We start from the raw sequence: 15,718 nt of genomic DNA on the forward strand, positions 1-15,718 counted from the left end.
TGTCGTGTTCTGGTTTACACCATGTTCCTCTGGTTCTCCAACTGGAGCTTTACGAATTCAAAAATCTTAATTCAGATACATATTCTTCAAATTATCGTTTTAGGAACTGTAGCTTTGATGTAATTAATAATGAAATTTCTAGGGTAGACTGGGACTCTGTTTTTGTAGGGACCGACGTTGCCGATTGTTTCATTACTTTCAGAAATAAAATTAATTAAATCTGCAGAAGCTATATCCCGCTAAAGAAAAAGAACTGCCATAAGATTCCATGGTTTACTAAGGAACTGAAGAAAATTAAGAACATAAGGAACAGATTTTTTAGAAAATATAAGTGTTCAAATTCGCTGCAACACAAGGAAAAATATCTGTGCTATGCGAGTAAATTTTAATCTCTAAGTAAGACCCTACATAGTAATTATATTGCCACATTTGAACGTGACATCAAACTGAACCCTAAAGCTTTTTGGAGTTATGTCAAGTCAAAGAAAACGTGTTCAAGTATAACGTCACAAGTTTTTTATAATGGTACCCATGCTCAATCTTCTTTAGAGGCTGCTAATCTTTTTGCTGACTTTTTCAGCTCAAATTTTGAGCCCGAATCGGATCTAGGTAATTTTTCTATTTGTACCACTGACTCTCTCATCAATTTTGGTGAGTTATATCTAACAATAGATACTGTAATTGATGGCATTTTGAAACTCAAAGCATCATTCCAATCTGATGTAGATGGTTTCTGTTCTTATCTATTTCAGAATTGTTCTGCGATTGCTTACCCAATCTTATTAATCTTCAACAAGTAACTTGAAGTATATTGACGCCTGGAAAGTTATCTCTATTACACTCTTTTTTTTTTAATGGTAACAAATACAACATTGCCAACTACCGACCAATTTCTAAACTATCAACAATCTCCAAGTTATTCGAAATCATAGTTAAGGAAAAGATGTACTTTGCTGTCAAGAGTTTGATCTCAATTAATCAGCATGGCTTCATGCCGGGCAGGTCAACTATAACTAATCTTGCGTTTTTTCTGAAGTCTGTCTGTCGGCTTTTCGCAATCAAGCACAGGTTGGTACCGTCTATACTGACTTTTCGAAAGCCTTTGACAAAGTCAACGATTCAATCTTAGTGTGTAAGCTAGCTAATCGGGGCTTTCATTCTAGCTTTCTGCCTTGGGCGGAGCCCTACCTATCTTTTCGGAGTTGTGTTGTAGCTGTGGATGATGTTTACTCGTATTCTTTTACTGCGTCTTCTGGTGTACCGCAAGGTGGCGTTCTGGACCCTCTACTATTTGTAATTTTTATTAACGACATACGTTACTGCTTAGTCATTTTAACTGCATATGTTATCGCTAAGTCATATTCCACGCCTGCCTTCATTCGCCGTTTCAGTACAGAATTCACAAATCCTTACACCCTAAAGTTGCTGTCCACGTCTCTGGTGCGTTCCAAGTTGGAATATGCTGTCTTCATCTGGAGACCTTACTATGATTGCCCTGTAAATCGGCTCGAGCGTGTTAAAAAAGTTTTTGTTCGTTTTGCCATTCGCCTCTGCATTTTCATGATCCGTTCCCTTCTTATAATTATTCGAGATGTCTCTTAATTAACTTGAAGTCTTTAAACCAGTGACCGCCAAACACTTTCCTGGGAAACGAACTATATTCGGCCTTTCACATGTACACAATCGGCTTCTTACACGTACACAATCCGAACGTCAACAGAAAGAGTAGCAGAGCAACAAATTTTATTTAGCTGCATGCAAACAATAGGCGAAGCAGGTTGATGACGCATTTCCGTGCATTACCACCAACACATTCTCATTTTTTATTTCATAACTAATACATTCTCATTTTAAGACTTCTCTTTTTGGCGGACACTGCTTTAAACAGTAGAAGAACTATTCTCTCATTGACATTTATTTTTGACATTATGCGTGAAGCGATTGACTCGCCATATTTACTCGAGCATATTCGTTTTAATATCCCCTCTAGAAACCTGCGGAATCATGGCACGTTTGTATTAGATCGAGTTCGAACAATTTACGCATCTAATTCTCCTATAGCTAGGGCCCTGAATGAGTATAATACGTTCCCAAATACTATAGCTATGATTTCTCTCTGCCGAAAGATAAGTTTAAGTTGGTATTGAATGGATTAATTTACCTAGTTATTAGTATATTGTTCTTTGTTAATTTGTAAATAGTCCGTAACGAAATTTGTTCCATATTTTCTAGACTATAACTCATTAAATAAATAAATAAAAAAATAAAAATACTCGGTGTAGCCTTCGACAGTCTGTTCTCCTTCTCTGTGCACGCAACCGCTATTGTCAACAAAGTACAGAGCCGCAACAAGGTCCTCAAGTCGCTAGCCGTCAGTACTTGGGGAAAAGACAAAGAACCGTTGTTGGCAACATACATGGCAATAAGCCGGCCGGTTTTAAATTACGCAGCACTGGTGTCGTCGCCGGGGATTAGTAGGACGCAGTGGATGAAGCTGCAGACGACTCAAAACATTGCACTTCGGGCAGCGACTGCATGTGTTCTGGTGGCACCAGAACACCACCTGCATAACGAGGCGAAACTGCTCCCCATAAAGGAGCAAAACACAATGCTCTGCAAGCAATTCTTAGTAGGGAGCCACAGACGTGGGCATCCGAACAGACACCTGCTTGCAGAGAAGCCCTCGCCAAGGCATGTCAGAAGGCATCTATACGAACTGACGGACGAAGTCAGCTTATCGACAGGGCCTGAGCGGCATTCACAGGGAGTCAGTCTGGAGTCATGTAGACTCCAGACCTGTGAATGCCGTTCTAGGCACACATCTCATCTGCCTCGGGAGAGTAGCCGCTACAACAACAGCAACAACAACATGGTCCATGCCTCCGCGCCATATAGTAGCACAGGCATGATGAGTGCTTTTAGATTGTGATCTCTGCACGACAAGAGAGGACTTTACTTCTCAATTGCCTACTCAGTCCAAAGTAGCTCTTGTTGGCAAGAGTGATTCTCCATTGGATTCCAAGGCTGACGTTATTATTGGTGTTAATTCTGGTTCCCAAATAAACCGTCATTTTACACAGCCGTATTAGTTTCGCGGGGATATCAAATTCAGACATCGCGGCATAAAGACAACATATTTTCGTGCTGTCGAGAGCGGATTTGAAATCGACAAATAAATGGTGTGTGTCGATCCTATCCTCGCGGGTCTTTTCAAAGATTTAGCGTATTGTGAAAACCTGATCTATGGTGGATTTGCCAGGCCTAAAGCCACACTGATAAGGTCCAATCAGTTCGCGTACGATGGGCTGCAGTCTTTCGCACCACACACTCTATAAGACCTTATAACCTACGCTTAGAAGGCTGATTTCGCGGTAGTTGGCGCGAATGGCGGGATCGCCTTCTTGTGGATTGGGCACAGCACACTAAGATTCCAGTCGTCGGGCATGCGCTCATCTTACCATATTCTGCATAAGAGTTGATGCATGCACCTTATCAACTCCTCGCCGCCGTACTTGAATAGCTCAGCTGGCAGGCTGTCAGCTCCAGCAGCTTTGTTGTTTTTCAAGCACGTTGTCGCTATTCGTACCTCGCCATGGCCAGGTGGTGGAACATCGACTCCATCGTCATCGACTGGGCGCAGGGGTTTGTCTTCTCCACTAATTTCAGCGCTGCTAACATTCATTAGGGTGGAAAAGTGTTCCCGCCACAATTTAAGTACATTCTGCACATCGTTCACTAGGTCGCCATTTTTGTTCTTACAGGAGTTCGCCCTGGTCTTGAAACCTTCTGTAGTCGCCTAATCTTGTGGTAAAATTTTCGGGCGTTTTTCCTGTCGGCCAGCATCTCAAGCTCTTCACACTCACATATTTCGGCCTCTCCTGTGTCTTCTTATTGCGGCAAATACCACATGGTTCGCGTTGCGCCCAACATTCCTCATCGTACCAGTTGTTCTTTCGGGCTCACTGAAATCCAAATACTTCTTCGGCGGCGGTACCCTGCAGTGAAATCCAAAACTAGTCAGGAAAAATACTAGTTTACAACTAGAATTCCCTGACAGAGACCGAACTAGTTCGAAAATGACCAGACTTATCCCAAGTACAAAATGATTTATTCATGCCGTTTTATTTGACTTCGACAATACACAAGTACACAAAATATTATAACTTTTATTTTGGTATATTGTAAACCATTAAATCGAATACGTATTCAATTATACCAGTCCTGTTAAATAATGATTAATCATAATGATTTTTAATTAAAGCATGTTTATTTGGATAACCGTTCAATGATCAAATACCGTTATTACCACCTTTTTAATGAGTAATAATTAATTACTTAAACAAAATGTTAATTAATTCATTAATTACTCACTATTTTGTTATTTTTAATCATTTTCAATTATCTTTGACTTTTTTTATTTACACGATTAAAAAATTTGATTTGATAAATTTCTATTACCAATCAACAAGCCAAACTATAGACAAAAATTAAGAATATTTAATAACTGCTTGAATTATTTATTTATTTTATTCTTATCCAAATCTCAAATTTCAAACATTAATTATTACTTTTATAAATTTTTAAAAATAATAGACTGAAATGTGCAATGTTAATGAATTTAATTTTTTTTAATGAAAACTTTTCTTTTTATTTTAGTTACCTCAAAAATGATCAAAAGAATTCATTTTATTTTTAACTAAAATGTTTCCTTTTGCATATTCAATATTTTTAAGAAAGATAAAAATATAGTATTTTTTTTTATTGTATATTCATGAATTTATTTTATTTTTTGACTCCCAAAGTAGTGATTTTGGTCCATAATTAGCCTAGCATTTTTCTGTCTATTTTGAACTAGTATGTGACTGGTATATTTCTGACCGAAATCTGACAATTGCCATCTCATAGGACATCCCCATGTTAAAAATACCAGTTGATTGCATAGAAAAAAGATAGTTGGCTGACTAGTTGGGCATGCGGTTCATACTAGTTGTGAGGTAGTTTACAACGAGTTCATTTGACTACAGGGTACTTAATGATCGGCAAATGTGAGAAAGTTTTTTTGTTTTTTCATAATATCGTATTATTGATCACTTTTAAAAAAGTACAAAATATGGGGTACTTACTTTTGCAGCAGCCAAATAGCTCAAAAATTAAGAAAACATCAAGGTTTAAAAAAAATGCCACAAAATTATTTTCTTTACGAAATCTTCAAAATGTAAAAGTAATGCTATGAAAATTAAAAAATAATACGTGTTAATTTATTTTTCAAGCAGAAAAACATATTTTATAATGAAGTTAGTTCTCGACATACCATCGGACTGCCTGCACGATTTGAAATGGATCCAGTCTTAAGTAAAAGGAAAGAAAAGTCTTCTAGAAACGTTTCGTTCCAATTAAGATAAGTTGTTTAGGAGCGACTGCTGTTGTTGTTGTTGTAGTGCCTAATACTAGGCGCCTAAGTGCGTGCTTTGTACTGCAGTATGTGCAAAAATTTCCTTCATTAAATTAATGATATTTTTGCAAATGCACTTCTTAATTGGCATATAATAAAACTTTCTTAATTCAAATTTAAATAGACTGAAGTTTCAGTTAATTTGCTTTGGTGAAACCAGTTGCAGCTGTTGCCTCATAAGTTGGGCTACAGGACAGTCTAAATACTAAGCCTTCGACTTTTTTTGCATATTTTGACGGGCGTTGGGCAACCTCGGCCAACGATAGCCAGCTAGTATCCAATAAGTTTCTAAAAATTTCGCTGAAATTTTTTGGAAATTTTTTTAAATTTTCCTGAATTGTCCACAACTTTGACTTAAAGATATGGTGTACTATATTTTTAAAAAATTTTAGTTATAAAAATTTAAAGTTACAAAACCTTGTGCACAAGTGCTCTCGGGTATAAAAATCAATGAAATTGATGTACTTACTTCCATCTTTGATGTTTAAAACTCGACGTTGGGTGACTCCATCAATCCCGTCGTCCACTTCGTAAAAGCCAAAGGTGTTGGTGCTATTTGATAGCAATATCCGGAACGGATTTATTGCTATGAAAGCGAATATAAAGACGCATAAAGTAAGTCGTGAATTAGATACATCACGAATAGCTGTTGACACACGCTTTATTTTACACGAATTTATGCTTGCGGTAGATGCTTCAGATGGAGAGTACGGCAAAGAAATATCAGAATGAGTTGGTGATTGCGAAGAGTTCGATTCATCACTACACGGTGGGGTGATAATTATCTTATTATTGGGTGGTAGCACCTCATCTCTGAAAATGTTTTTGCAGTTTTTATTGACACAATCAATATTTATTCTTTTAGTTTTGCCATTAAATGTTGAGTTTAGTAAACTTTTGACTTTGCAACTGCTCTGATTTAACAGTTCATTCTGAAGTCTCTGTATTTCAATACGCATTTCAGAATTCTGTTGTTGAAGATCTCGTATTTTATCAATTGATTTCCTTAAAATAGCCGATTTGTTGAGCTTTGCCGATTCTCCTATTATCAAACTCTTAAGCTCGGAAATTTTTTCATTTATTGAAGTTCGATAGCGTCGCTCAATAGCATTGTGAGCAGATCTTTTGACTTCTTTTTTCTTTGGTTGAATTCTATTAATTGGAATTTTATTCTCAACAGTTAGGGCTGGTTCAAATATGACAGGTATTTGAGATACTATTGAAGGGCCCCCTACAACCGTAGTTGAAGATACAGCGGCAGTGGAGAATATCATCGCCGAGTTATTTTCAATCAAAAAGTGCTGATCCGTTTGTAATTTTCCTAGTGTGGATATGCCTGTCTGGTTTAACTGAAAATATTAATTAAAATATAAACGTTAATGTAAGAATTCGACTAGAAAATAAATTAAAATAAAATAGGTAGGACCTATCTTATTTTGGAAGTAACAAAATTTGGAAAATAAGCAGAGTTATGTGTTTGAGAATGTATGAATATCTGCTTGCTTGATTGATGGCCCTTTTGCTCATGGCAGGTAAAAAAGGTACGTAAAAACGTTACCTGCCTATGTTAAATTCGAAGTTGGTTGTTATATCGTCGCTACCATTTCAAACTATCGAATGTGCAATAATGCTTTTCAATTACGATACCTTGCCCATGCGTTAAGAATGAAACGCAAGTTGGCAAATCCCACACTTTTTCCTAATGACAACAACATTTTTTACTAAAGTTTTTTTGCTCCTAAAAAATACCTATTTTCACATTCGATAGTATGACAGGGTACCGACGATATATGATTTACACAATAGTGCTAAAAATTAATACTCAATAGAGCTGGGCACTTTAGTTCTTTTGAGTGAACTATTCAGTTGTAGTTCGTTCACCTTAGTGAACTAGTTCTGTAGTTTTTATAGTTCATTTCCCTGCAGAAAAAAATTATCAATTGATAAAAAATAACTCACTTGTAGTTAGCTTTTTGCGAGATTTCTATAAAACATATAAGTTGTAGTTATCTACAAAAAGCTAACTTGAAACTAGTTGACAAGTAATGCAGGAGTAATGAAGGAGATTTGTAACGACAGCCGATCGAATATGAATGCATGTATTTACATATATACCAGTAAATACATTTATATATGTATATGTATGAACATGTGTTTATATATGGGGCATTTCACCACAAGTGACCCAACTTTTGATATCGATGTCTTCCGATCGGGATGAAATTTGCACCAAGGTTAGTCCTATAACACAGTAGTTATGACACAAAATTTCAACGGGATCGGTCAAACACACTCCGAGGAGGGTGTAGAATTTTGACATTTTGGTCAAACGGCCATTTTTTCGGATCCATATAACTAATTACCTATTGTTTTAGAAATTTTTTTTCAGGAATGTTTTCGATAGATATATCTTCAGTCCTTACACATTTTATTTTTTTTTTTAATTAAATAAATTTTTTTGAAAATTTTTTTTTAATAAAAAATAATTTTTGTTTTTTCAAAAAAGGGTATTTTTTAATTTTTTTTTTGCTCAAAAAAAAGCTTAGGTATTTTTCTTTAAGAGCTTTGTGGTCGCTTAGTGGGATGCGACTTGTTTATCAATCAAAATTAGCGTTTAGTAACTCGAAACAGCGGTTTTTTTCATGTTTAATATATGACCTATTGTGTTCTTTTTTTTCGTATTATTGTGTAAGTGTTTCTGAAACCTGAAAATAAAACTTATATGAGAAAGTATATACAATTACCTTTCCAACGGTATATAACATGCCTAACCAAAGTTTCATACCCTCGATCAGCAATTTCCGTAGTTAAGGATGATTAAGATTTTTCGTAGTCTAACGCAGCAGGTATTTAATTTTGTGCATCCAAACACTTTATTAATAGCTTTGCAGAATTTTGAGTATTGGATTTGCATACCTACTAGCACAATATTTGAAAAGTATGAAGAAGATGGGATTTCCCGGTAGTTAGGGATGATTAAGATTTTGCTTTGTACCTAACCACAGCAGATTCGTGCAAACCCTTTCTCAATAGATATGCATACCTACTCGCGCAACCTATAAGTAGCTATAATAAATCAGCTATAGTTTATGAAGGCAGTGTATGGTCATTCTGAAGACCACTTTTTTAGAAAAAGCGCAGAAAGAAAAGCCAGGATTGCTAAAAAATTAGTTGCAGAGCATGGCATACTCACACTCCCAAACACAAAAAAAGGAAAACCTTTAAAGTGCAAAACTGAAGCTCTAGTGACTCAGTTTTATCAGCGCGATGATATGAGTCGCCTGATGCCAGGGATGAAAGACTGGGTGTCTGGACGAATTGACGGTAAGAAAATTCAAATGCAGAAGAGGATAATTCTCTGCAACCTGAATGAGCTATTCGCGAGCTTTCAATCCGAACACGAGGATATTAAAATTGGATTCACAAATTTTACCCAGCTCAGGCCAAAACATTGCGTCTTGGCAGAAAGCATCGGAACTCATACAGTATGCGTTTGCATTTATCATGAAAATGTGAAGCTGATGTTGAAGGAAATCAACTTGAATTATTTAACAAATGATTCGCCGGAAGATTTAAACAGTTACCGTGATTGCCTTAAATTGACAATGTGTCCTAATGTATCAACTTCTTGCCACTTGGGTGAATGCTCAAATTGCACGGGAACTACGTTCATCTAAGAGAATTTGATCAAGTCTTTTGACCGAGAATTTGTGGAGGAGGTCAAATTTGAATCTTGGCTGCAGTCTGAAAGGTGCACATTGAAAACAGTTATCTTAAGTGTGGACGATTTTGTGGAATAAATTTGTACCGGATTGGTAAACTTGATAACCCACGACTTTCTAGTCAAGGAGCAGCGGTCATTCTTCGAAAATTTGAAGATACATTTGCAGGCAGGTGAATTCGTTATTTCATACGATTTCGCAGAAAACTATAAATATTTTATCCAGGATGCCATACAAGCATTCTATTTCAATAACGAGCTCATATCATAGATGCGATAGCTTTATTCCGGTGGGCAAAGAATTATTGTAAAGAAACTGAAATAATGTTTAGTAGCAAAGATGATCATGCGGAAACTGCGATATCACTGAAGAGCAGATTCGATGCTGCATTCCGATGGTACCGCTCAATATCATGCTTTCATACCGATTGGCGATAGAAGGCTCAAGTTAAAGAATTTTTCGTCCTCTCCCCAATGTGATTTCTTTCCAAAAGCGACACCCGGAGTGAAATCAACAGCAGAACCCAGTAATGACGACCCAGGATTGACGAAAAAAGCCACAAAGAAAGGTGGAAAATAAGGTGGATGGAAGGCTGGCTATTAGAAAATTAACTATCTTGTAGACTTTTTATGTATATATTTATTAAATTATATATTAAAAACTATTCTAAATAAATACAAAAATTAAAAATTTTCACCAATTCTATAGAAAAACAGTTATTTTATTCCAGAGGTGTACATATTGTGGGTATTATAGTGTAGAGGGTATGAAACTTTAGTTGCTTGTTATATAGCGTTGGAAAGGTAATTGTATCTAATTTTTTATATAAGTTTTAATTTCTGGTTTCAGAAACACTTAGGTTATATATTAAAAATTAAAAAAAAACGCTGTTTCGAGTTACTAAATGCTCATTTTAATAGATAAACAACTCGCATCCCACTAAGCGACCTCAAAACTCTTAAAAATACCTAAGCTTTCTTTTGAGCAAAAAAGAAACAATCTTAATCATCCTTAACTACCGGAAAATCCCATATTCTTCATACTTTTTTAAATATTGTGCTAGTAGGTATGCAAATCTAATGCTCAAAATTCTGCAAAGCTATTAATAAAATGTTTGGATGCACAAAATCGAGTACCTGCTGTGTTAGACTACGAAAAATCTTAATCATCCTTAAATACGGGAATTGCAGTATTGAGGGTATGAAACTTTGGTTAGGCATATTATATACCGTTGAAAATGTAATTGTATATACTTTCTCATATAAGTTTTATTTTCAGGTTTAAGAAACACTTACACAATAATACGAAAAAATAAGACAATAGGTCATATATTAAAAATTAAAAAAACCGCTGTTGCGAGTTACTAAACGCTAATTTTGATTGATAAACAAGTCGCATCCCACTAAGCGACCACAAAGCTCTTAAAGAAAAATACCTAAGCTTTCTTTTGAGCAAAAGAAATTTAAAAAAATACCCCTTTTTGAAAAAACTTAAAAATTATTTTTTATTTAAAAAAAAAATTTTCAAAAAAATTTATTTTAACTAACAAAAATAGAATTTTAAAAGACTGAAGAGAAATCTATCGAAAACATTCCTGAAAAATTTTCTATATACAATAGGTAATTAGTTATATGGATCCGAAAAAACGGCCGTTTGACCAAAATGTCAAAATTCTAGACCCTCCAACTCGGAGTGTGTTTGACCGATCCCATTGAAATTTTGTGACGTAACTACTATTTATTAGGACTAACCTTGGTGCAAATTTCATCCCGATCGGAAGACATCGATTTCAAATGTTGGGTCACTTGAGGTGAAATGCCCCATATATATATTCTAAGCAAAACAAAAAAAGGCACTCTTTTCGAATCACCACTTAAGAGCTACGGTGAAATTCTGTTAACAAAAGAACTTCTATGTAAACAAAATAAAACTAACCACTTATAACCGTGTGGAAAATCCAAAGTCATAACAGCGGGTGCAATGCAACATGTTCGATGTCGTGATTTGGATGGAGCGATCTTGCTATTGGCTGAACTAGGCGCGTGTGGATGTGTGTGAGCGTAAACAAAAGGATAACTGAAGAAGCACCGCAACAAAACAAAGGCTGAAAAAAATGTTTAAATACCTGGCAGAAGCCTGAAGCGTGATTCTTTTGAACAAGTCAATATTGAAAGCCGGAGTTGCTCAAACGCGGAGGCCTTTACTCGTCAAAAACGAATTAATAAAAGTTTAAAAATAAAAAGTAAAATTTTAAATTACAAAAAAAACAGACGTTCCTGTATGACATTTTTGCTAAACCCGGGTCGCGCTAACGATATAAAAAGTAACGCTAAGTGCCCGTCGGCGAAATATACGCCCGCGTCAAGACCGGCGACAAAGCCAGTACGAGAAGGACTACACCCAGCCACACTCGAGCGGACGGCCATAATTCCCACTACGAGGCCACACACACACGTCCACACTCCAGCACCAGCGTCCAAAATTACAACTTGGAAGCTTAGCACACACACACACAAATACACCGGCAACAACAGCCAAATCATCCAGACAAAGTGCCCGAATCCCAATCAAAAGGGGGCAAGATTACACGTCAGAGCGCATCCAGATTCTTCGTCCATCCTAGCCTAGGCAGGACCGCAAGCACATCCAGTCACCACATCATACCATTACACTTCATCACAACACATTACCGCACTAGGCCAACTCATCAATCTATCACCAGTATCTGCGCTACATCCCCGAAAGCTAATAAAACCAGCATCCCCAGCGCATTGAGCATCCAGCCACTTCCACACCTGGGATTAGATATATTAAGTTATCACCCTTTTGTTGGTTTTTTTTTTTGCTAAATAGCGTTTTTTTACATTAAGTACACGGCATTTATTTTGAATTTTAAGTTAGTGTTTTTGATTTCACCACATCTCTTGGTTCATTGCTTTTTCTGTAGGTTGTTTTAAGGTTAATTTTACCACACCACATTGTTTTATTCAGCATTTATTTTTGATTCTTTTGTTCAACTACTACTTTATCATACTTTAATTTACACACTACATTTACTTTGAACATTAATGCTCTTATGTTAAACAATTACAGTAAATTTTTAGATTCTTAGTAAATTTTATTATTATTTTTTTTTTGTTCATTTACGCACTTTTTTTGTTGAGGATAACGTTGAATTTTGCATATGAAATCATATACATATAGAATTTTCGACTTCTTTTGTATGTTCTTGTAAAAGCACTTAAAGTTTTTATCCTCCCGCGCCGCAGTTAGACGCACAAGCGATTTTAAGTTGATTCCGCAACGGTTAAAAATGCTAAACTGAAAGGGAGAGTAAATAAGTACGCACAGTACCCACTTCAGTAATCCACGATACCACCTGTTCCTTTCTAATTTGCTCTCCTTTCCAGTACATGTATGTTTGTTTTTTTCTCCCCCACACTTTCCAGGTAGTCTTAGCATTGTTGGACATATATACATACATACACACACAGGTAAGTGAGAAATCACTATTTTGCTATTATCTTATTACATTAAACGAGCAATTCTGGTATATGTATATATATATATATACATCCATAGGGTTCTAGTAAACGGCTCTAACGATTTTGATGAAATTCTGTACACGGATGATGTTTTGAATGTTAAGATTATCTGAATAGGCATTATCTCCGAAAAGACTCGCGTAAGGTTGCCACCTGTTCGAAATTAGTTACAAACTAATTAAAACATCATATTATGGGTATCCAATGGAAGGAATTTTAAATATCCATTATTCAAAAATTACTTTATAGGGTTTCCACCTATTTTGAATCGCATATTTATTTAATTTTTTGTTTAGTAAAAAGGTAAAATAAATAATAATAGTAAATAGGTAATAAAGCGGTAGTAAAGCAGTAGCTATTAGAATTAAAACACCTAGGGTAGTTAGTTAGACATAATAATAGTAATAAAGATTTGAAATTGTTTGATGGTAGAAGAGTTAGTATAAGAAACATATTATGTATTAGGATTTTTTTTGTCGCTTGTTATAATAAATGTATCCATATAATAATGGAATTCCGTTGAGTAGTCTTATTATTTTTCATGGATTTCTAAGATTTTCAGGTTTGTGTGGGTGTTGCCATCGTGCGACGTAGAGGGGAAGTGGGTGTACAATAGGGCTGCCAGACGTCCCGGTTTTCCCGGACATGTCCCGGTTTTAGACTATTTGTCCCGATGTCCCGGTCAAATCTTAAAATATCCCCGGTTTCGTTTTAGTGTCCCGGTTTTAGATTTGATTGCACAAATTTGAATAAAAGTTCAAAAATCACTACACTAGGAGAAAGAACGCGTTGTAATATTCAGAAAAATGTTATGAATTCACTGAGGGAAATAACGCATAGTAAACATGAATCTTTCCTTCTGGATTATCGTTTAAAAATTTTCGTATTTAAAAATAATACTTTCAAAACACGCACGCGTGATATTTATTCAAACTCAACATTTAAATGCGCATTTACATGTCTGGCTGTAGCTGAGTGTGCGAAGATTCCTGCCACAATTTGCTAATTTCCAGAGGGTCAGGGTTCAATTCCCATTACAACCAGCACATAATTTAAATATTTTTGTAACTTAATTATGAAAAACCAATCGGTAATTGCAAATCGCTTCATTTTAATATGGGCGTATTTGAATTGAATATTTCTATACTAAATACAAAAATTTGTATATTTAAACGTACTACGAGTTGGGTTGGTGCTCTTTCATATGGTATTTTTTTAATTTAGCACGCTTTTTTAACTCTAAACTTTTTTCTCTCAGTGCACCGGTTTCATTTGTGAAATAGTCACATTTCGAGATAGTTGAACTTTGCACAAGCAAAACTTGATGTTTAGTATATGTACCTAAATACGTTCAAAATGACGTGCACAGAGTTTTACAATTATATTAAGGAAAATACAGAAGTTTTGAAACAAGTACACAGCAACGAAAAATATGACTGATATTTTAATGTTATCTTGTACTTATATTTTTTTTCATGAAACCTAGCGTACTATAAGTACTGTCCCATACAAAATTATTGGCTCGGAAGCTCTTTCATCAGATTACAGTTTCTAATTGAGCCAATTAATAAAGTGCATGTCTGAAGTTCCCGGCAAATTTCGTTGATTTTTAGCATTTATTTTTTTTTGCTGACAGTGTCTTCCATATAAAAAGAATTACCGAACATAGTTTGTATGGAAGAAACTTTCAGTAAAAACAATACCAAAAATCAACTAAAAGTTAATGGGCTGCAAAACTTCATTTTAAAAATTTTGAGGGGGTTAGCTGACATAGACAATGGACGGCGGACAGACGGAGTAAACACCAATGATGACCTCTGCCGAGGGCAACACCAAACACACTCCAACAAATGAATTAAATTTATTGATTTACACAAAGAAAAAACATTTTTTCTATTTTTTTTATTTGAATTCAGCATTTTTTTACAAGGTCTTTTATCTAAAATTTAGTAGGTTGTTTTATCGATTTTTATTCATTATTATTATTACCCACATTTATATACATACACATATGTATATACATTTTTTTTGGTTTCCTTAGTGAATTATTTTTACACTTACATCCTTTATTTTTTTATCATTAAAATTTTTGTTTTATTTATTCGCTTTTTATTTTTATACGAATAAACCTATTTTTAATTAAAATTCTACATATACACATATAAATAATTTTGATCAGTTCTGGTGGTTAGTGGTGTTCTCTTCCTGTTGCATGATAGAAGATTCTTATTTGTTATTTATATATATTTTGCACAAATATTAGTGGCCAATACTAGGAGTTTTCATTACGGTAACGCCGTGAGTGTTGGGCTCCAGGGTAAATGGAGAAAGGGAACCCGAGTGAGGAAAATCAAGTAGCTGGATTAGGTATCCTCGGAAAGTCAAATAGTTCGGTCGATATTTACTCAGATCGACACTGGCATAGAGCGTCCGGTGGACTTTGTACCGACGAACTTCCTGAATAGGTGTGCTGCACGTATTTTTGGCACAGCACAGACCATCCCTCAGTCCAGTTTATCTGTCACGAATAATGTTCATATTATAAGAATAGACAGGAGCTTGAATTTTTCAAGTTAGAACAAGCACTACAAATGTCGGAAGAAGAGCAAGGAATTTCTAGGTGTGGAGAAGGGGCGCATGTCAGCAATCCACAACTGCCAACATGGAACAAATGATGACGCTAATGGCGCAGCAAAATAATATGATGGCTCAATGTATGGACGCGGTCCGGAACATACCGGGTAGCATAAGTGGAGACATCTGCGCAAGCTACGAATAATCCGCCCGCCATGTCTTCAACACCGGAGGTCAGTGGTTATGCAAGAGATAGGGCAAGCCAGGGAAGAGAAACGGAGCTGCAGAGAGGAGCAGGTAATCACGGGCCAGATGAGGAAGCCAGTAGATAGAAAAAAGTAGACTTGTACAAGTGGCACGTCAATTTTGACGGTCGGTTAAAGACATCACTGTGGAAAGTTTCATATTCCGAATCGTGCGTATGC

The 15,718-nt window shown here is 35.7% G+C and overlaps 1 protein-coding gene across 1 annotated transcript in view; it reads right to left on the bottom strand.

Annotated features, from left to right (window-relative positions):
- The window catches only part of LOC118750009 (sterol regulatory element-binding protein 1), a gene marked incomplete at its 5' end in the record, with an annotated part of 100,223 nt that extends 93,422 nt beyond the window's left edge, over positions 1 to 6,801 (bottom strand). The window contains 1 exon segment of the mRNA XM_036484748.1: positions 5,922 to 6,801. Within this exon segment, the coding sequence (XP_036340641.1) occupies positions 5,922 to 6,801 (880 nt within the window).
- Between the last annotated feature and the right edge of the window lie 8,917 nt (positions 6,802 to 15,718).

Source organism: Rhagoletis pomonella, unplaced genomic scaffold (genome assembly GCF_013731165.1).
Source record: "Rhagoletis pomonella isolate Grant_MI unplaced genomic scaffold, Rhpom_1.0 Rhpom_scaffold_00111, whole genome shotgun sequence".
NCBI classification, from domain to species: Eukaryota; Metazoa; Arthropoda; class Insecta; order Diptera; family Tephritidae; genus Rhagoletis; species Rhagoletis pomonella.